The sequence below is a fragment of the Peromyscus eremicus genome, chromosome 5, assembly GCF_949786415.1.
Source record: "Peromyscus eremicus chromosome 5, PerEre_H2_v1, whole genome shotgun sequence".
NCBI classification, from domain to species: Eukaryota; Metazoa; Chordata; class Mammalia; order Rodentia; family Cricetidae; genus Peromyscus; species Peromyscus eremicus.
The window spans coordinates 23,408,227-23,430,435 of NC_081420.1; the positions used below are offsets into that span (position 1 = coordinate 23,408,227).

Sequence of the window (22,209 nt, forward strand, 5' to 3'; positions counted from 1 at the left end):
AATGTTTTAATTTGGAAGAAATTGCTACCCAATTCAGAAAAAGAGAATTTTCAGGTAAAAGTACATATTGCTGGCAAGCATTAGTCAAAAGGAACCTAAATATACCCTGCAACATGAGTCACAGAAATACTCTTAAATTTCTAAGAGTCACCTTAATAAAATGACAATAAGTGATTTAACTTTAAAAGCATCTTCTTAAGATAGTCTTAAAAACATCTCCAAAATGGTATTCTATCAACCCACAACCAATGTAAAATGTACAGACATTTTGTGATTTTTCTTTTGGCAAAAAGTCAACATATTTATAATTGCAGATCTCACTGCTCTCAAGTCTCACTTTCCGTTCTCTGGGAATCATCCATGGACTAAGTAGCTGTCTCAGAGAGATAAGAAAGAGCATGGAAAGTAGCAATTTTCATGAGTGATGGTTGCCCTGATTTTGGAAAACAGAGAAAAGCTATAACCCAAAGTAGAGCCAGGTGGAAACAACCAAAGATGAAAAGAGCTTTATGGGAAAATCCAGGAAATGTTTAGCATCTGTACCAATCTAGTCAGACAGTGAAATAGAGAGGGGTTTACCATGTCTGTTCTGGAACACAGCCAATTTAGAAAAAGTACATTTGATGCATCTCTCCCCCACTTTAGGAGAGCCTCTAAAAATTCAATTGCAAATGAGATGTGCAATTTTATGGTCTGTGAACAAGGAAGAATATTTTAAATATGTGAATTTAGAAACTGCCAGATAGCATAGAACACAACATTCCTTGTTAAACAACTTTAAGAACATTTTAGACCGTCTGCCAATGTGATTACTTAGATAAAGGAGAAGAGCCATACATTCCCTCCATGGTATTGTTGTAATTAGCACAAATTATCATTTTACAAGTATATATCAGCACACTTGCCCCTTAAAGATGCATTTTAAAGGAAAAGTGTCTTAAGTGATGGCAGAATTCCAATGCTACTTATTTATATGAGCTATCTCAAGGAAATATAAAATTATTACATAAAAGACAGTGTCTGGGAGAGAAGGTTCAGGAGAGGGGTTTTCTAAAATAAACTTTAGATAAGAAAAGATTTCAAATATATTGTGGCTTGATCCCCAAGGTAGAGTAAAAGAGCAATGAGTAAGTACACACCTGCTGTGTTAGTTTGAATGAGAATGGCCCCCATAGGCTCATGAGGTGGAATTGTTTGAAAAGGATTAGGAGGTGTGGCCTTGTTGTCACTGTGGGTAGTCTGAGAGATTTCAAAAGCCCATGTCATTCCCGGTTAGCTTTCTCTGCCTCATGATCCAGTCTCAAGATGTAGGCTCTCAGTAACTGCTCCAGGGCCATGCCTGATTGCCTGCTTCCATGCTCTCCACTATGAGGCCATAGACTCTAACTCTCTGGAACCAGGAGCTCCCAATTAAGTGCTTTCTTTTATAAGTTGCCTTGGTCATGGTGTTCTGTCACCACAATAATAAAGTCACTAAGACACCTGCCTTTAGAAACAGGTAGAATGAACAGCTCCTGGATAGTCTTCTAGGATTTTAGGATAGTTTAGATGTCCTTCTTATCCACCTGTGTATCCCATCATGAAGCTATCTTTATAAGCTTCCTTACTGAGATCTTCTCAAATATATTACAGTGTGTTGTGCAGCCGATGTCCTGGGTTCATATTAGGCATTTTGCTATGATGTGAATAGCAAGCATCAGGAGAGAAGGTACCACTCAGACCTTCCTGCCTGCTTTTGCCATGCCCTGGGATGCTTGGACTTTGCATACCAACTTCTAGGGAAAGCTGATCTCCTATTCTTTCACTTACTATTAGCTTTTCCTTTATAGGCAACTAGCAAATGTATTAGGCCACCATTGAGTTTCCAGAGAGATGCTCACACGTCATTGTGGAGTTGCATGGCTTCAGCTCTGCTTTGCTCTTTCCTGTGCACACTGCTTTTCAGATCCTAGCATCCTTGCTCATCATCCTCTTTGCTCACTGCTGGTGAAGTGCCAGCTTGATGATAACTAGACTTCTGAGGAAGGGAGGTTGAGAATTACAGAAGCTGAAAAGGGAGAGAGGTAGAGAAGCCACAGCTGCTTATAATTTCAAAGAGAGCAAAGTATTGGCACAGGTTCCTAAGCTAGTAAAGCCTGAGGCTGGGTAGATGGAAAGGACATCTTTAACAGTATGCATATATAACATGGTGGCACTAAAAAGGTAGTTAATGACTGTATTCTAAATGGCAGGAAAATGAAATCTGGGGCAGGTGTGAGAAAGGGCCATGGAAAGAGTTTAGGCAGGGAGAAACAGTAATAACCAAGGAGCAAGTAGAGAGCAGGACAGTTCAGCTAATGGTGAGTGATGTCATTGTAAATGGGGAGATTTTTTTTTTTTTTCCGTTTAATACTTCAGTTTCACCCAGGTTATTGTAATAGGGAGAGAGAAAAGGAAATGACTAAAATCACCTTGGTGTATAACACAGGCAGATAGAGCTGTCCTTACTGTTAAAAAGCAGCTCCTGGGATTCTGAGAACTCTCTTCCCATTCTGAATTCTCTCCCAGATGTCAAGAATGATGGTGTTCCAAAGATCCTCTGCTGTACATCTCATGGTGTCATCTCCTCAGGATACAGATGGGCTTTCAGAGTACTTGAATGATAATGTTATACTGAGAGTTCATTGGAGATGAACAACAGAAATGATTTAGACAGAAGGATTTTGTGAGCTCGGGGAATTGATGTTGTCACTGGACCGAGACCAACCTGCCTTCAGGCTTAGGAAGTTGGAAGTACAGTGACTGTCCTGGTAGCACAGTCATGATCTGATAGAGACTTCCCTACTGTGATGAGTGATTACCACGTTCTTTCTCTCTTGATTCTAGGGGAGAATGCTGGATTGGTCCTGCCTAGGCCATGTTTCTGCATTCTGGATTTATCACAGGGGAAGAAAAATAGGTTCTTCCAAGTCCTCCTGGCTTCTATAGCGGTAGTCAGGCCTCTGTAGCTATTGGCCCATCATGACAAGACATGATAGGGGCTGAAAAGATGGCTCACCAGCTGTTAAGAGCACCACCTGCTCTTCAGGATGAGGTGGCTTCAGTTCCTAGCACCCACATGGTGGCTCACAACTGTTTGTCACTACAGTCCCAGGGGATTTAATGCCCTCTTCTGGCTTCCACAGGCATAGCATGTGGGTAGTGTACAAACACATGTAGGCAAAACATCCATATGCATAAAAAAACAAAACAAAACTAAACTATGCACGATAGGAACAAGAAATTTAGATATAATTGGTGGCAAGAACCCAAAGCAAGACAAAGGAAAAATAAAGATACTAGTCAAGAATCTACTTAGCATTCCCTGTGGTTCATATGTCTGGGATTATTTATTGATTAAATCTTACTCCTGACATAAACAAGCAGAAGTAGAAGTGGACGTGGTATAGGAATAATGATTTAGACATTATTTATGAAATGTTTGTTTAAAATTATGGATATCACTAAATTTCTTTATACACCTCTTTATTTCAATCTCATTCATTGAAAAGGACATTTATCGAACATTTTCTAGTTTCCAGGCATTATTCCAGTATAGGAACAGATGTGAGTAGAATAGACGTATAGGACCTTCATGATCCTCAGACACACTACAGCAAGATCAGACTAAGGGAACTGTTGGATTTAAAACTGATTAATTCCAGTTAATCAAGTACTTTCCAAAAGCAAAAACAGTACTTCCTTACATAAGAGTTTTACAAGTATTTTATGAATAACCTTCCTTGTTGAGTACTGTAGAAGCATAAGACAAACAAGAAAAAGTATAAGTATGTGTGTGGTGTGTATACCATGACACAGAAGATTGAGAATGGCTCATATGAAAATCTGAAATGCTCCAAAATCCAAAACGTTGGTGCATGATATCACTGTGGAAAAGTATACACTTGACCTTACTTGGTCGATTGTCAAAATACAGGCTCACTAGAAGTATTACATGAAATTATCATCAAGGGATGGGGAGATACATCAGTGAGAAAAGGTGCTTGACAATCTAAGCATGATCAAAGGAGAGAACCGACTTTCTCAACTCGTCCTCTGAGCTCCATCCACAGACCTTGACATGAGCCTCTCCCCTGATGAACATAACATGAACAAATAAAATGCAAAATAAAATTTTAGTAAGCTATTTGATAAGGAACATGTTTAGATTTAGCTCCCATCCTCAATATATTTTTACAAAATATGTGTATATAGTCCAAAATGTGAGGAAATCTGAAATCTAAAACATGTTTATTTTACATTATTGGGGACTGATCTTAGAATCTTGCATATGCTAAGCAATTGCTCTGCCACTAGACTACACCCCAAGGCCAAGCACTTTGTCGAGTTAAGTTACACCATGAGTTAGGACTGAGTATGTCTAAATGTCTGTGGGCTGGAGTGGCCAACTATGAACAATGACTCCAACTGGAAGAGTAAAGGAGCTAGGAATGTAGAGTTTCATAAATCAGTGACATGGTTTGGCATCTTAGCAATTGGACCAGAATTTTTTTTTTTAAAGAAACATGCAATTTTCTCTAGATATGGGGTGAATTTCTCAAAAATCCTTTTTGGCTATTGAAGTAAAGAGTTGCACGGCATTCGTGGAATTCTGCATTGAATCCAACCTTCACTGCAACTGTGTCATATTTCCCTTTCAGGGAACACCATGATACCCCTTGGGAGAGAGTGCTATAGAAAGGATCAGACATACAACAGGATCTCATATCAGTTTCTCAGGGCCAGAGACAAAAGGGTTTTAGGATCATAGTTCTGTGATGTCTGTTCACTTACTATGCTGTATCTACCCACCCAGGTCCTATGGTCTTATCTCAGGCACTTACTCCTCAGCCTTAGGGAGATCCTTCACCAGATTGCTGCCAGATGAGGCCTTGTCAGCCCTCCACCAACCTATGTAACAGCACGTGTTTGGTGACCTAGAAGCTGGTCACTCCTCTGGACTTGGCACCATTATGGAACATGCATGGAAAAGGCTTGACCAAACCAAAGCAGACACTAGAGAGAATGCACCAGGACCCAGAAAGGGATCCTGGAATCCGTGTTGAAAGTTACAGAAGCCCCGAGAGCTAGTGTGGCTACAGCTTTGGAAAGACTAGCAGGAAGTCCTTTCTTCTACATGGTTATATGAAGATGTTTCACGAAATAGTTTCATGATTGATGTGTGGTCATTTGTGGTTTGAAAAGCATCCTTATGTGTGTAGGATCTCAACAGTGGGTGGCAAGGCAGAAGACCATATGGGAGAGAGAGAAAATAATAGACATTGCACAGATGATGAGCACAATGAGTTCTGAGCATCTGCCATTGAAGAACTTTCCAGGAAAAGTGTGGTTCACTTGAATGAAGGACAGGAGATCTGTGATGGTTGAGTGTTAGGGAATCCTCAGTTAGACTTTTAGGATTGTCATCCCCAATTTATCTTCATAACACGTAAATATGAACATTTGTGATAAAAACAGCACTCAGATACTTGTGTCCAGTGTCTTACTTGAGCTGAGCATACACTTGAAGAAAACCATCTCCCCAACCCCCCATAGTACACACAGCCTGAGTCATTTTGAAGTGATTTTGTATAAAATGGTTTACATTGTTCTCATTTATAGCTGTTTTTCCCTAAAGATGGAGAACAGGTGTTGTATAACATTTATAGAATGTGTGAAAATATATATATTTTTTTTTGCTTCAGGACATTTCTACTCTTATTAAGAAAAAGAAAAATATAGGAAAATCATTTGCTTTAGGTTTATTGGACTGACCTGAATTTGTGTCTTTAGAAACCATTTGGTTCCTAAGTGATTTTAATCTTTTTCATTGATTTAGAGAGCTAAGAATAAACACTCAGGAATGCTCTCTTTCTCACTGAGACACAGAAACATTCTATGTAGATATTTGATGACCAGAATGGCAAATCCTAATGCTTTATATACACTCAGTTTTTCTACAAATAATATGTACATGTATATGTGATTAGTTTATGTAAACAATTTCAATGTCCTTTTCTTATTTTTGGTGTTTTTCTAAAAAATGAATCACAGAATTCTAGAAAAATTTCCAATTGAAGAGAGAATTCTAGTCAAATATTGGAATTTTGGGAATGTCAATAAAACAGCAAAATTTTAATTTATTTTCTTCTCAAAAGACACTGCTTATTTATAGAGACACTTGCCCACAAAATGAGCAAAGGGTCTGCTGTCATTGTCATTGTGTGTGTGTGTGTGTGTGTGTGTGTGTGTGTGTGTATTCAGACCTACATATGTCTGTGTGCAGGTGTGCTTGCTCATGTGTATACTTGTGAATGCCAGAAATAGACGTTCAATGTCTTCCTCAATCTCACTCCACTTTATCTTTCAAGATAGGCTCAGCCTCTAAGTTTGCAGCTCGCCATTCCAGCCATGGGGCTGATTAGTGTGCCCCCAGGATCTGCCTGTCTCTGCTCTCACAGTGAAGGGGTTACAGACACATGTTAGTGTCAAGGATCTAAACTCAAGCCCTCAAACTTTCACAGCAAGCCTTGTCTCCCACTGAATCCTTTTCCCAGCCCGATTTCTACTTCTTTAGGTGTCAAACGTGAAGCCCACAGGGCAAGCAAGTGTCACTTTATATCTTCTCTTCAAGTTAATGTTAGGGAAACCCCGATACATGGCTTTGAAAATCTTGTATAAAGTCTGTCATAGATTGGTTAAAGACAGAATGTTGTAAGACATTTTAGTGGTTAGGTATATTACTATACTTTTTTAGTTCAATGGTGATAGATGGATTCGCTGAGTTTACGTACCAGTGAAATTTACATCTCCTTACAATAAAAATGTGAACACAAGAATCAGTTCATAGGATGGCAAAAGGGACACTTAGGAATTTTCAAAACACAGAGATGCTGTAATATAGACCACAGAGATGTGCACAAAGACCCAGGGACTTGCCTAACACAAGCTCAGCTAGGTAGCAAAACCAGAATCAGGAGAATTTCATTTTTCTGACACACTATTGATATAATAGCCTTTTAGGTGGAGTGGGGCAAGTCGTTTTTCTACATTCCCTGAACCATTTGGTGAAATTTAAAAAATAGGTGTATTTTTTAAATAAGATACAAAATTCTCTTACGTCAATACAATTCTGTTTGAATCGTTATTAGGTCAGAGTTTTAACTTGAGTTCAATATCTACACAGGTTTTAGAACCTTATTATTTTCTTGGCTCTCAGCAGAAATGAGTTCTTAGTTTCCAAATGATTTCATTGAGAATTACTTTAGGCTGTGGTTTATCATTTGTTAAAAAGAATTTAATAGAAAATAAAAGTTCTTAACCTTCATGTGTTGAGTTGACCAAAAGTCCTATAAAAGGTAGAAAGTCTTGGTCATTTTGCTTCGTGAGATAAAAAGCTTACTCACGAGTTACCAGATTTGTTATCAATGAGTTAATAATTTTGTCTAAACTAAATCTAGTGTTTCATTATATAAATTGTTTTCATATTGAAATAAGTTTCCATTGATAAAAAATTAGTTACAGTGAAGCTGTAAGTGTAATTCATAAACCTAAGTATTCCTAGAGCTATGAGAAGGACAGAAGGTTAAATTCATGAAAGTGTGACAGAAGAGGAGGACTGCAGTTTAAGTCCATGAGAACCTGCATTTCAGAATCTGAGAAGCAATATTCTGTAGAAAAGCGTTACTAAGATTCAAACTTCATAGAAAGAAACCTTCTTTGGTATGACTTTTTGAGGTCTTTTATATGTGCGGTAAAAAAACAAAAAAAGTATACTTAAACTTAACCTTTGAATCACTGCAGTTACTTACACACAGGCAACTCCATCCTGTTTAGGTGTTAGGAACTTAGGGACACGCTTCAGTTCTATGAGGACTGTGGGTCCAACGAGCACAGGATGCTTTCATGCCTCGGGGGGACTAAGAAGAAAGCCTTGCAGCAATTATGCACTCCACAGCACTCTAGTGACTCACAAGTTAGAGAGGGCCTTGGGGGAAGGAAGAATATGGCTCAATTAATTAGAACCTGTTAGAAAACTTCAACTATTACCCTATTTAGCTTTTCAAATCACTGATATGTGAAATACCCACAAGGTTTGGGAAGGAAGTGAGGCTAAGTAGACAAGTAAGCTGATAACTTCTGTGCATTCTCAGATTCTGAAATGCTACAGACCTCACCCTTCTTGTTATCAGTTCATTCATTGAACAGTTCTATCGTCCTCATAGCTCTAGCAATGCTTCATGTACTACAGTTAAGGCTTCATTAGGGCAAATTTTTTGTAACCAATGGAAGTTTACTTTAAAATAACAATTTATATAATGACTATTTTTCATAGTTTAGCTTTTCCAGAAGGAAAGGGAAAACTCATATTTTTTCTTTGTAGTCTCTGAAGAAGATTAATAACTGTGATGATGATAGATGAACTGATATGAAAACTAATATTTATGACTTAATTGTGAAAGCTTATGTCAAACTTTGATTGCAGATGCAGCTTTCCTAGCTACTCACCACACCTCTGAACATACCAGAATTGGGATCTATAAAGGTTAATGGCTCTTGATAATTATTCAGTCATCAATACATCATTCAAATAATACCTTTCTTGCCCTAACAGCATTTCAGAAACACCTCTAATGTTTTCATGGCATGGAACCACACTGCCTTCAAATTACAATTATACAATGTACAATTCTCAATAACTTTATCTCAGATATCCCTTTGTCCTGGCTAGTTTTATGTCAACTTGATACAAGCTAGAGTTGTGTGAAAGGAAGGAACCTCCATTGAGAAAATGCCTCCATAAGATCTGGCTATAAGGCATTTTATTAATTAGTGATCAATGAGGTGGGTCCACCCCATTCCTGATGGTGCCATCCATGGACTGGTGTCTTGGTGGAGGTGGGAATGGGGGTGGGGTGGGGAAAAGGCTGAGGGGCAGGAGGAGGGAGGAGAAGGGCATCTGTGGTTGGTATGTAAAATGAATAGAAAATTTCTTAATAAAAGAAAAAAAATAAAAGAAAACAGGCTGAGCAAGCCATGGGGAGCAAGCCAGTAAGCAGCACCTGTCCATGGCCTCTGCATCAGCTCCTGCCTCTAGGATCCTACCCTGTTTGAGTTCCTGTCCTGACTTCCTTCTATGATGGACTGTAGTGTGGAAGCATAAGCCAAATAAACCCTTTCCTCCCCAACTTGCTTTGGTCACGGTGCTTCATCATAGCGATAGTAACCCAAACCAAGACACCCTTATTTTTGTCTTAACTACTTTCAAAGATAAGAGAATGTTAGGTAAGCATCTCAATGATTTGGGTTTGTCATTTGCTTTTTTTTTTTTTTTTTTTTTTTTTGGTTTTTCGAGACAGGGTTTCTCTGTGTAGCTTTGCGCCTTTTCCTGGAACTCACTTGGTAGCCCAGGCTGGCCTCGAACTCACAGAGATCCGCCTGGCTCTGCCTCCCGAGTGCTGGGATTAAAGGCGTGCGCCACCACCGCCCGGCGTCATTTGCTTTTTATCTGTTTCTTTGAGTTGTTGTTTAGCTTGACATGTAGCATGGTCAAGACTTGGTTTAAAAGGTCTATTTTTAGTTTACGAAGTAATAGTCTTTTGAGCGGTGAGGTGGGTCAGTGCAGAGCACTTAACCCGTGTGAAGCCCTGGATTCCATTTCCAACGCTAGAAAGAAAAAAGGAAGGGAAGGAGGAAGTACGGAGGGGTGAACAAAGGAAGAATGGGGAGAAAGATCCTCTTAACATGAATTACCTTTCATTTCGAAAGCATTTGTATGTTGGCCTTATGAAGATCTTGTGTGGATTTTTCTATGAAAGAGCACATTTGAGTTGGATGGACTTCCCACCACCCTATATTGTTCTGTTGTCTCCTGATTTCCACAGTTGTATTTCATAGATTTAGGCCACCTGTCCAGTCTCATGGACATTTAGAGCTGAAATTTCTGTATGAAATTTTCAAGGTGAGAAACTATGATGTAAAAATATGATCTCAAATATTTTTAGAAAGCCCAAAAAGGTCAAATTAAACTTTGGTTTTCTAGGCTTCATTCCTTAACATTCAATGGAATGTTCTAATTTGTAAAATGTTGCTATGTGGTTATAATCACAGAATAGAAAGTCTTTAGTTACATAGTTATAGGCAGCCTTCCTTGTATGTGATGAGTTTATGGTGAATTATAGAAAATAGAGTGATTAGTAGTAAAAAGTGAGCTGAAGCAGGTGGATTTATGGGAAAAACATCAGAGTAAAGTGAATAATTATCCCCCAACACACACACACACACACACACACACACACACACACTCACTCACTCACATCAGACAACTGCTTCCAAGTTCCCTTGCTCTGAAGCTCATGATGCTTATGAGAGAGGAAGTGATTGCATCACCGAGTCAAGGAACTTGGATGGCTTGTAAAGTCCTTCCTCTGCCTGGCAATTTCACTCTCACTCTTACAGCTCACAAGGAATTGCTTGGGTGCACATAGGATGGCTTCCTGAGCAAAGTTCATGTGTGGTGTAATTTAAGAGCTCTGATTATGCTCCGTGATACTCTGAGTTAAATGATAGAAAATCTGATATGGGAGGAAGGGCAGAAGGCAAGTGGGAATGCTTTCCTCCCCCAGTTCAGAAAAAAATGACAACAGCCCAAGAAATGTTCTAACTGATGCTGAGTCTCAGCCCCGAACTGCTACCATTAGGAAGCTGGAAAGAATGCTGGGATATGAAGAGCACTGCACGGTGTTCTGATTTGTTATTTTACATGTTATATCCAATACACACATATAGGTGATTGTCATCTCATTCATCTGGGTGTCACAGAGAGTTAACTACCAGCCACATAAAAACCTATTGTATTTGTATTGCTAAGTGCCCTACTTTGAATTTCTCAGCGGGTCTGTTCATTTCCCTGTGAGATGGTTTAGTTATATCCAAAAGCATATTGTGAATGATGAGGACGTGTTGAGGAATTCATCCTATTAGTTACCTAGCTTCTGGTAATAGACAACTGATCCTAAAATTGCCCCACTTGATTAAATCCTCATGCTGCCCAGTGAAACACTAGCATTGGGGACCTAGAACTGAGAAAAGTCCCAAGATTCCATGAGCTGTATCTCCCTTCACTCCCTGTGCCACGTTAAAATGCTTGGCTTGTTAGGAGAGTATGAGAAGTCAATGGGAGGGAGTGATCATTTTAATATTTGACAGCCAATTCTTACTTGATTTGGAGATTGACTTCTATTACAACAAGGAGCTGGTAAGCACCCAATAGACTTTGGAGGTGGGAGGAAGTTGGACAGACACAACACGTCAGAATAAATCAATACCACACAATAATGTGCCAATATCAGTTAAATCTGATCCTGGGGTTATGCATGAAGAAGTTTGGATTCCATTGCTTACTCTGCTAATTAAAGCTCTAGGCATCTCAGTAAAATGGAGTTTACTAAGAAAATGTAACCGGGCGATGGTGGCGCATGCCTTTAACCCCAGCACTCGGAGGCAGAGGCAGGTGGATCTCTGTGAGTTCAAGGCCAGCCTGGTCTCCAAAGAGAGTTCCAGGAAAGGGCTCAAAGATACACAGAGAAACCCTGTCTCAAAAAAAAGTCCTCATTCTACATGTGTGCTTTTGTGCTGTTGGTTTTTTGGCCAGGCTTCTCCTTCTTCTTGGTCTTGCTCTGGCTAGTCCTAATCATAACCTTCCTTTAGATAGCTGTTCTCCAGGAATCCCCACTGAGCCCAGCTCCCCTGTTCTCCCAGCAAGCTATGCTCTGCAGGCAAGACGCATAGAGTTTTTGTCTTAAAGAGAAAAAAAAAAAAAAAGAATGTATTTGGTTATGTGTGTGTATTTTGCCTGTGTGTATGTATGTGCACCACATCCGTGTCTGATGCTCACTGAGGTCAGGAGAGCATCAGATAGATCCCCTAGAATCAGAGTTATAGATAATTGTAAATACCACATTGGTGCTGGAAACTGAACCCAGGTCCTCTGCAAGAGCAACAGTGCCCTTAATCACTGGGCTATCTCTCTAACCCTGTCATCTGTTCCTTTTTTAAAAATATAGACATATGCTTGGTTATTAGACAGTATTCAGTTAAGAAAGAGATAGGAGGCATCAGGGTGGTGAAGGAAGTCAAATATGGGAGGGACTTGTCAGGATGAGAAGAATAAACCATGATGAAAAGACTCTAAGTTGCAAGACATGAAAACTTCTGGGTTTTATGGTAGATTCTCAAAAGAATTTCCCTAAATGAATCCACACCATATTATGAACATGTCCATACAGCAGGCTCTCTGCTAGACACCAATGGCATTGCAGACAGCAGTGAGGCCATGTGTTTGCCTTAACAGAGCTTGTGTTCAAGTAGGGGAGACAGGCAATGGGTAGTATATAATACGTGTACTAAGCACACAAACCAATATAGCACATAATTTAAATGTAATAAAAAATAACATATGAATTATACAGTATACAACCTTTAAAATATTTAATATCATGCAAAGGCATATTAAGGGGACCAGTTCTAAGCATGTAAGATCTGCCTCTTGGTGTGTGTAAGAAGGTTCAGACATATGTTCTTCCAAGAAGCTACATGTGATATTTCACAATGGGAACTACTAAGGGTATTACTAGAGGTGTAGTATTTATAATTCCCATGTTCACATGGAATGCAGCAGGAGCAATCTGTGTAGCCGGAAAGGTGTTTCTCTCCCAATCACACAAGCATGGATCCCTGAGTGGGGAGGAAGCAGTTTGAACAACCCCTAAAGTACAGACTTCCTTCATGCACAGCTGGGCAGACCCTAGCATCTCATCTGGGAGAAGGATGGACATGGCTTGAAAACTCAATGCCAATATAGCCATTACATGGCTTCTAAGGGAGTTTGTTTCAGAAATCTCTTACACTACATCCAAAGATGTTTAAGTCTTGGATACGAAATACCATCACGCTTCCATGAGAGTCATTACAACTCTTCTGTATGTATTCAAATCATCTCTAGATTACTTATATCTTATATGATATAGACACTGTATAAATTATTGCTATATTTTATTATTTAGTAGGGAGGGGAAAGAAAAGAAAAGAAAAGAAAAGAAAAGAAAAGAAAAGGCCTGTGTGTGTTCAGTGTGGATGCAACTTTTTTCAGTGTTTGTTTTTTTTAAAAATGTTGGTTGGTTATGCAGGTATATAATCCACAGACACAGACAATCTGGACACTTACAGACTTTTGGTTGAAAATGATTTAATTTTGTTTGATTTTCAACGATCTTGAATAACTTGCTATTACAAACTAACTGGTTATTTTGGTGGGCCAAGACCTTGGGTTTTGTGAAGTGAGGAAGCTTGTGGTCTCATGACATGGCTGGATGTAGCTAGAGTTTTCCTGCCTGGCCCACAGTCAGGACAAATCTGTCACCCGCCAGTCCCACAGCCGCTCAGACCCAACCAATTAAACACAGAGACTTACATTGCTTACAAACTGTATGGCCGTGGCAGGCTTCTTACTAACTGTTCTTACAGCTTAAATTAATCCATTTCCATAAATCTATACCTTGCCACATGGCTCGTGGCTTACCGGTATCTTCACATGCTGTTGTCATGGCGGAGGCTGGCAGGGTCTCCCCCGCCTTCCTGTTCTCTCAATTCTCCTCTCTGTTAGTCCCGCCTATACTTCCTGTCTGGCTACTGGTCAATTAGTGTTTTATTTATTGACCAATCAGAGCAACACATTTGACATACAGACCATTCCACAGCAGCTGGACTGGTATGGCGTTCTAGTAAGGAATGTACCATTAGCACTACTTTCGTAGAAGTGACTTATTTCGATGGCATTTAGAAGAAGCAGTTTCCCAGGGCTCTCTGGGTGGCAGGAAACAAGTGAGTGAGCAAAACCAATCAACAAGTCCGCCATTACAGTGAAGAATGGCTGAACAGTGCAGGACAGAGGCCAGGCCACAAATCACCAGGCTTTATCCTAGGAGGTAGTTGTTGTTGACGGGTAAATTAACAAAACTGAAGCACATTAATTTTTCATCTTTATTGAAACCACAGAGTAAAACAAAAGTTTCTGTTCCTGTACTTACATCGATGGAACAGAGGTTGATGGGGAAATAAAAGTGCCGCTTTAGAAACAGAAACCCAATACCCAATCTGGGTCCTCATTAGAACTTCCTTTAGCCTTGGGAATGGAGGTACAATGTGGGTAGGTAGCCTTTCATCCTGAAGCAAATGCATCGCGGCATGTTACCACATCCTTGGCACATAGCCACCTTCCTCTGGGAGTCACACTAGCAGGACTGGGGTTTTCAACCTGCCGTGCCCGTGGCTTCTGCAGTGTTGGCAGCAACTTGAATTCTCCTCGTGCCTAATGAGTACAAACTACTAGCAGTGGACATGTGTGTGACAAGTATGAGACTGGATTTAGAAATGTGACAGTGGGTCCCTGTATACAATACAGCCAAGGTAGATGCTACAGTCAATATTGAGAACTGAGTTAATGGGGAACGGGAGGTGAGAAATTTGGAGGTGTGGTGCTGAGGTTATTGGTGGATGCTGAATGAAATTTCTGGATAAAGCATTTTTTACCTCCTTTCACATCACTTGAATTAACATAAAATAGATCAGTAAACTGGCCACTATTTCCTCCCTTCCTTCCCTCTTTCTTTTTTATTCCTTCTTTCACTGTTCCTTTTTTCGTGATGTATGTGTGGGCACATGTGTGTATGTGTGTGTGCTGGTTGGTATACGTATCTACGTGCATGCACGAATACAGAGGCCATAGGTGAACATCAGGTGTCTTCTTCAGTTCCCCACTTTAGGTTTTGAAACAGCGTTTCTCACAGAGCTTGACGCTCAACAGTTCTGCTGATTGGCAAGCCAGCCCCAAAGATCCTCCTGTCTCTACGTTCCCAGCGTTGGGACTGTAAGCACGTGCTACCCGGCCTTCACATGGGTGCTGAGACCCAATTCTGCTCTTCATGCTCATGAAGCAGCCTCTTTCTCCCCAGCGCCTCTTTTTTCTTTTCTTTCTTTCTTTCTTTCTTTCTTTCTTTCTTTCTTTCTTTCTTTCTTTTTTTCTTTCTTTTCTTTCTTTCTTCCTCCTTCCGTTCATCTCCCACACTATCTTTCCTTTCTTCCTCCCTTCTTTTCGTTGTCCCTTTTTTCTTTCTGCATGGAACTTGGACTAATTTCTCATATTTAAAAAATGACCAACTTTGTCTCAGACTTCTGTACACAACACATTATGTTTCATAAACTACAGGTCTGTAAATAGAATCCCCCTAGCATCCACAGTATATTATTCATCTCCAATTATGTCCATTTCTTGGGTGCATATGTAACATGGGCTAGCTTGATTTCTTTTTCCTTTTTAATTATTACTGTTTTAAAACTTCCATTTGATAATTTTCTCATTAACTTTTCAGCAACAGAAAGTCAGCACAAACTTATTTCTTGAATTACTTTTTCTGACCTTCTACAAAATGATAATTACAAAAAAAAAGAGAGGCCCCAGAAAACTTGTAAAAATTTAAGCTTATAAAGTAGCTAAAACGATCCTTTCATGCTGGTGTTGATTTCAAAATTAACATTTTGGTTCATGTGCTTCTAAAATAATCACTGACCCTTACCTTGTGGACTTTCCACAGGAAATGAATACGGCAGAAATTACTTTGACCCACTGATGGAGGAGGAAATAAACTCAAGGCAGTGCCGGATGGAGGTCAGCAGACGGGGTGAGCTAGAATTAAGTATGTAATTTTTGTGTCAGAATATTCTCTTCCATTCATGAAAATGAGGTGGCAGGGATCACACGTGCGGTTCCAGTTTTGTTCCATGGCTTTCAATTTAAATGGTAGGCTTCAGCCACACACAAAATGATGGGCGGAAGAGGAGGAGGTGAGTTCTCAAGGACAGCTAGCTGGTGCGGGGAAAGATGCAGGATCTGATGTCATCTGTTGCCTTGTCAGGGGCTTGGTACCATTCTGAGGTTGCTGTGATGCATCCCGGGAAAAGCAGCGCTTGGCAAATGCTTCTCTGCTCTGGGAATTTGAAAGGGGGGTTCTTCAGTCAAGCACAGACGGCACCTGAGCCCCCAGAGCCTGTCCAGTTTAGATTCTTGGATCCAACACAGGGAATAAACACTGAGCTTGCCATCATGGAAGCATAGAGATATGACGACAATTGATTCTTCTGTGGTGGTTTTCAACATTAATTTCTTAACAATAGACAAGGGAGTTCTATTTTATTTTCATTTTGTTTCGCCATCCTCCTCAATTTTTTGCTTATCCCTTTTGTATCCCCAAATAATGCGAAAATACAAGATATTTTGTCTTTCTCCTTATTATTCTTTTTTGTTCTCTCCTTTAGAACTCTGTCTCTCATCATAGTCCCCTTTTGTGTGTGTGTGTGTGTGTGTGTGTGTGTGTGCGTGTGTGTGTGCGTGTGTGTATGTATGTGTGTTTGTATGTGTGTGTGTGTGTGTGTATGTGTGTGTGTGTGTGTGTGTGTGTGTGTGTGTGTGTATTATGCTGGTTACTTTTTGTTAACTTGACACAATCTAGAGTCGCTTGGAGAAGGGATATCAATTGAGGATTTACCTCTGTCAGATTGGCCTGTGGGCATGTCTATGGAGAAATTTCTTCATTAATGGTTGATGTGAGAGGGTCCAGTCCACTGTGGCCAGTGTAACGCCTGGACAGAGAGGACTTATTGGGGTAAGAAAGCAAGCCGAGGAAGCCATGGGGAATAATCCAATAAGAAGTGTTCCTCTATGGCCTCCTCTTCGTTTCTGCTCCAGGTTCCTGTTCTGATTTTTTCTCAAAGATGGATGACGGTGTGGAAATATAAGCCACAGAAATCCTTTCCTTCGCAAGTTGGTTCTGGTCAGTGTTTTGTCACAGCAACAGAAAGCAAATCGTCACCTCTCCCAGACATAGATACAGATCTATAAATAAAAATTTAAAATTGTCCCCTAGTTCCTAACCACTGAGAACACTGTTTACAATCCACTCCAGAGTTTATGAAGGGTACTGTTGGGAAAGCGACAGTCACAGCCATTTCTAAGAGTCACCTCAGTCCAGAAGACATAGCCTACTACTGTGCATCAGACACCAAGTTTTAGGGAAAGCCTGGGCTAAATTCTTATAGATCATAGGACTCAAGTACAATGCAAAGGTTATTTGACAAAATAGTTCTCAGTGAAGCAAAAATTATCTTTCATGATGTGCAAGTCACTGACTGATACCATCAAAATACACATTTTAGGACAAGGGTTGAAAATTGGAGAGGTTTTTACCTGTCCTTCAATAGTCAGGATAATGAGCTAGAAGAATGTGAGACAACTCATCTGATTGAAAATGTCACAATGAAACCCCTTACATTAAAAATAATAATAATAAAACACAGTCAGGCTGAACTTTAAAAGCCCAATCTATTTATTTCCCCCAATACATCTGAGAGGTTAGAGCACACCCCAGTGACTTCTGGGGAGGCAAGTTAACTGAATCATTGGTTGAAGCTTGTCATTCAAACCTTAGAGATCACAATATATACCCGCTGGCTAAGAAATAAGTCTCCACAGGCTACATTAGATGACTAGACTGTAGACAGGTAAGTTCTGAAAAACAAGATATTGGCTGAGTGTCCATTATCTAGAGTGCTTGGGACCAGAAGTGTTTCAGACTTTGGATCATTTTTTAGAGTTTGGAATGTTTGCATATGTGTTATGGAGTATTCTGGGAGTGAAACCCAAGTTTAAACCATTATTTGTTCTGAAAACATATCTTAATATCAGGAAGGTAACTTATACAATGATCTTAATAATTTTAGGTATGAGTTTTATGCCAAAGAGTTCTGTACTTGTGTTATTGTGTCAACACCTGACAGTTCTGGTTTGGAATGTTTTGGAATTCACATGTTCAGGTTGGGGGTGCTCAACCTGGATTATCCACTTTCCTTGTGCGCTAATATTGACCAGCCCCTGTGGTTGACCTTGTGCCCCCATCTTAGGGCACGCAGCTTACTCTGTATCTACTGTATGAGTTACTTCGGTCTTTGCTGTGACAAATACCTGTCAGAAGAAACCAAGGAAGGATTTGTTTTGCACACAGTTTGAAGGTCCAGTCCATCATGGCGAGGAACTCCCAGCGTTGCTTGAGGCAGCTGCTCCTGTTGCGCCTGCAGTCAGGAAGTATAAAAAGATGAATGCTGTGGCTCAGATTCCTTTCTCCTTTCGTTCAGTCTGGGGTTCTAAGTCAGTGGAATGGTACTGCCCACAGTTTGGGTGGGTCTTCATGCCTAAAGTAGACAAATCTGGAAAAAAAATCTGTCATAGACAATCAATGCCCAGAAGTTTGTCTCCTAGGTGACTTTAGAATATAGTAGTGCAAATGTGATGATTATAGGATTGCTCTACAGTTCCTCCTCCTTCTAGAATCATGGGTCACTTTATCCCCTTTCTTAGTTAACTTTGCCCCACATGGATGATTGACCTGGGGTCCATATTGTCATGAACATAACAATGTGATAGTTAGCATCAAATTATTTGATAACATGATAATTGTAATCATAAATTTTGTAGCCCATATGGCATCAAACAGGGAGCCATTCCTGGAAGCTCTGTGTGCGAAAGGTCTCTATGTCTTATGTATTTTGTGGATCTTTAGCAGCTAGTGTCTCAACCTAAGACATGTGATCTGTGTTTGCTCTAAGAGTCCATGAGCAATATAATCATGAGCTGATTACGTATGTATGCCTATTACAAAGTGTATGTGTGTGTATGTATGGTGTGTTGGGGGGTGCAGGGCAGTATACTTAATTGCAGAAGCTCACAACTCTGTGTATATTCTGATGAGCCATTTAGTTTATTTAGAGTTTAAATGTTAAGCTTTCATCAAAGTGGACTGTTAAGTATCCAAGAAAAAAATAGCTTCATAGAAACTAGTTTGACAAGGGAAGTGTATACCATAGTCAAATTGGCACATACAATTAACCAGCACAGGTTGCATTTATAATGTCATCTTATACAGTGCTGAAATCTATAGATTTGACATGCTTAATGTCAAACTTGGGCTCCTATCTCACTTCCTTGGTTTCTTTCTTATTGTCATCTTCTAAGTTATTAGATGCACGTTGTTTGCAATAATTATTTATTTCATGGCTTTCTTTCCCACTAGCCCTTAGATGATCTTAGGATCTGGCACAGTACTTGACTCACAGATGATGCTCAATGTCTGTTTACTGACATGAAGTAAATCTTTATGAAAATAAAGATCAGTGAAAGCTCAAAGCTCATATACTCTTTTCTCTTAGCACTGCCACTGCATGTCAGAGAATTACTAAGTACTTAACAAGCCAAACAACTAAAAAGAAAGCATCCTTCTCTGAGTATATTCAGCACTCCTAGCTGGAAGTGTGATTACCATGTTAACCCTCACAACGTTTCTCCTTCATGGCCAAGGGCGCAGGGTCGCTGAATTTTATGTAAGAAGTTGCTCCCCAGATGTGCAGAACTGCTAAGAGGCAGTGCTGGGATTTGATGCAGACTTTGCCGTTACCAAGCCTGTGCCATGCTGCGTGTCTTCTGAAGATGGAGCTTCTATTGTAATCTCAATGGAGCACTAAGTACACTGGCATGGAATTCCTCATCTCCGCATCGGATACAGCTCACTGTTAACTTCCAAATAAGATTCTTTTATGAGCTATATATAAGCTTTATACATTTTGTTACTGTCCCACTAAGAGTTATAAAGCATCAGGCAATATTGGTCTGAAGGCATGCTTCCCTAACATGCAATCAACAAAGTAGACTGTCTCCCTCTGCCTTGAACGCAGCCTGCGCTGGCTCATGGCAAGAAAAGAAAATTTGTAGGTCACCTGATACTTGGACATGCCATCTGGAGTACACAAGGAGCAGGCACTGCTAACTTGGTGGGCCTTTTTATGTCATTCTCTCAAACATTCCAGATGCTAGAGCAGTCTTAGTATTCCCTGTTCACTGTCATAGTCTATACTGGATTTTTTTTCCAAACACTGGTCTGCAAAGTATCTTGGGTATAGACAGAAATGGGGGTGGGAGTGTCTAGAAGAGATGAAGAACCCAGGAGGATGTTCTAGAATAAGTCACCTCAGAATTGTCCCATTTATGGGCAGCAGGCTCACAAGTGACAGAATCAGAAGGGCCAAATTAAAAACAATGTAATAAAAATTTCACATCATTTGTACTCTAATATTGACATAGTGATTATGTCTTTGCTTTCCTAGTTCTATGACTGGGGGAAAGAGAGCCATCTAAGATAATATTTTAATCTCTCGCTAAGATTTTAATGTCCACATCTAAATATCACCGTGGTGATATATTGTATTCCCCAATATATTGTGCACCCTAATAAAGCTTATCTGAGGATCAGAGGAAAAAGCTAGCCACCATATTAATCATAGATGTCAGGCAATGGTAGCACATGCCTTTAATCCTAGTATTCAGGAGGCAGACATCCATCTGGATCTCTGTGATTTCAAGGCCACACTGAGAACAGAACCAGGTGTTCTGTTCCAAACTAGTTAAATTCCAAAACGAGCTAATCGTAAAGGTCTGGAGGTCTGTACAGACAGACAGGAAGTGACAGAGCTGAGCAGAAAGGCATAGGCATGGGTATACAGGAAATAGCTCTCTCTGGAAGCTGAGGGGTTGGTAAGGTGAGGTTGGCTGTGGCTTGTCCTATTCATCTGATCTCTCAGTTTTCACCCCAATATGTGGCTCCAGGTTTTTTATTGATAAGACCGTTTAGCAATTGGTCTTACATATCACACGAGTCTGAGTTTGAGTTTCCTTTGAAAGGCTATAGATGTGTAGTATGTCATATTCATGTGGTTATCTCAGTTGAAACTTAAAGGTGAATGTCCTATAAAACATAGCAATTTACATTCCTGGACACAACATTGAGTTCAATTGAAACAATGTTATAAGGACTTTAGTGATCACAGATGTGGTCCCATGATGGGTTTGCTGTCATTTAGGAATCACTTACATCAGTTCTGTCATGGAACACCACCTTCTGGGTACTACATGGCTGTTGCCCTCATGAACGGCCAGCAGCTGTAATTTCCTGAAGAAGTACTGTACAAGATCTAGCCCTTTAATTTTCTGTCATGGTGCAGGGAGAGGCCACACACTTTCCCTAGGATTTATAGACAATAGCTGCTGGGGGAGAGATTTATTTTTGCTAAGTGGTGTAGCTACCTTCCCATCTCCCTCCCATGCTCCCTAACCCTAACTCATTTGCCTGTAAACAACTCCAGTTTAACTCACTGTTTCACCAAGCTAGGCATAAGCTGACTGGTTTCAATGGTCTGTCTTTGCTGTGCTACTTGGGATGAATATATATTTGTTTGTTGGTTGGTTGGTTGGTTTTCTTCTCAGGAAAAGTTTATAGGACAAGTTTTTACTTAAATGTAGCAAGCTTTAAAAAATTGATTAATTAACTAATTAATTAATAAGTACTGGGGCATTGCACCCAAAATTTTGCACTTGCCTAGCTTTATATTTACAAAAGAACTAAGAGTTCCTTGTGCTTCTTTATTTATGACATGATGACTCCTTCCTTTACATATGCTATTAGATATGCATATATGTATTATATATACACCTATGCTATCACATATACAAATATACAGCTATTACAATGTAGTAACTTATGTAGAAGAGTACATGGCCACCAAAGTTTGTATGGTGTTACATTACATAGTAAAAATGTGACCTATACACTAATGGTAGCTAGTATGAATGGTAGCTAGAAATGAATGAATATTAAATGTTGTATTGTAGGCTTTGGAAAACTTTAAAAACTTCATTTGAAATGATTGTTGAGTAATAGTCATCACAACCCATTAATGTGAGATTCTTTTTGTTGGGGAAGTAATATAAAATGCATGTTTGAGATATGCACTTAAAAATCATTGTTCTAGTTAACTTGATTTTTCCAAAGGATTGCTTTTCTGAATATGACAGCATAGTGAGTACAATTCACATTTATGACCTATGATATAATAAATGGCCAGGGTGACTAATCATTTTTTGTAATGCAGTTGCATATCTATATTTATCTGATGAGAAAGTTACCATGCATGTGTTCTTCTAACACCCTTGTGAGGTGATGATAGAATTCTCTCTAATCAGTTAATGAAATGATT

At 39.7% G+C, this 22,209-nt stretch overlaps 1 protein-coding gene across 1 annotated transcript in view; it reads left to right on the plus strand.

Annotated features, from left to right (window-relative positions):
• The window catches only part of LOC131910750 (uncharacterized), a 280,595-nt gene that overhangs the window by 12,276 nt on the left and 246,110 nt on the right, over positions 1-22,209 (plus strand). The window contains exon 5 of the mRNA XM_059262637.1: positions 15,669-15,755. Within this exon, the coding sequence (XP_059118620.1) occupies positions 15,669-15,755 (87 nt within the window). The remainder of the gene's footprint in view (positions 1-15,668; positions 15,756-22,209) is intronic.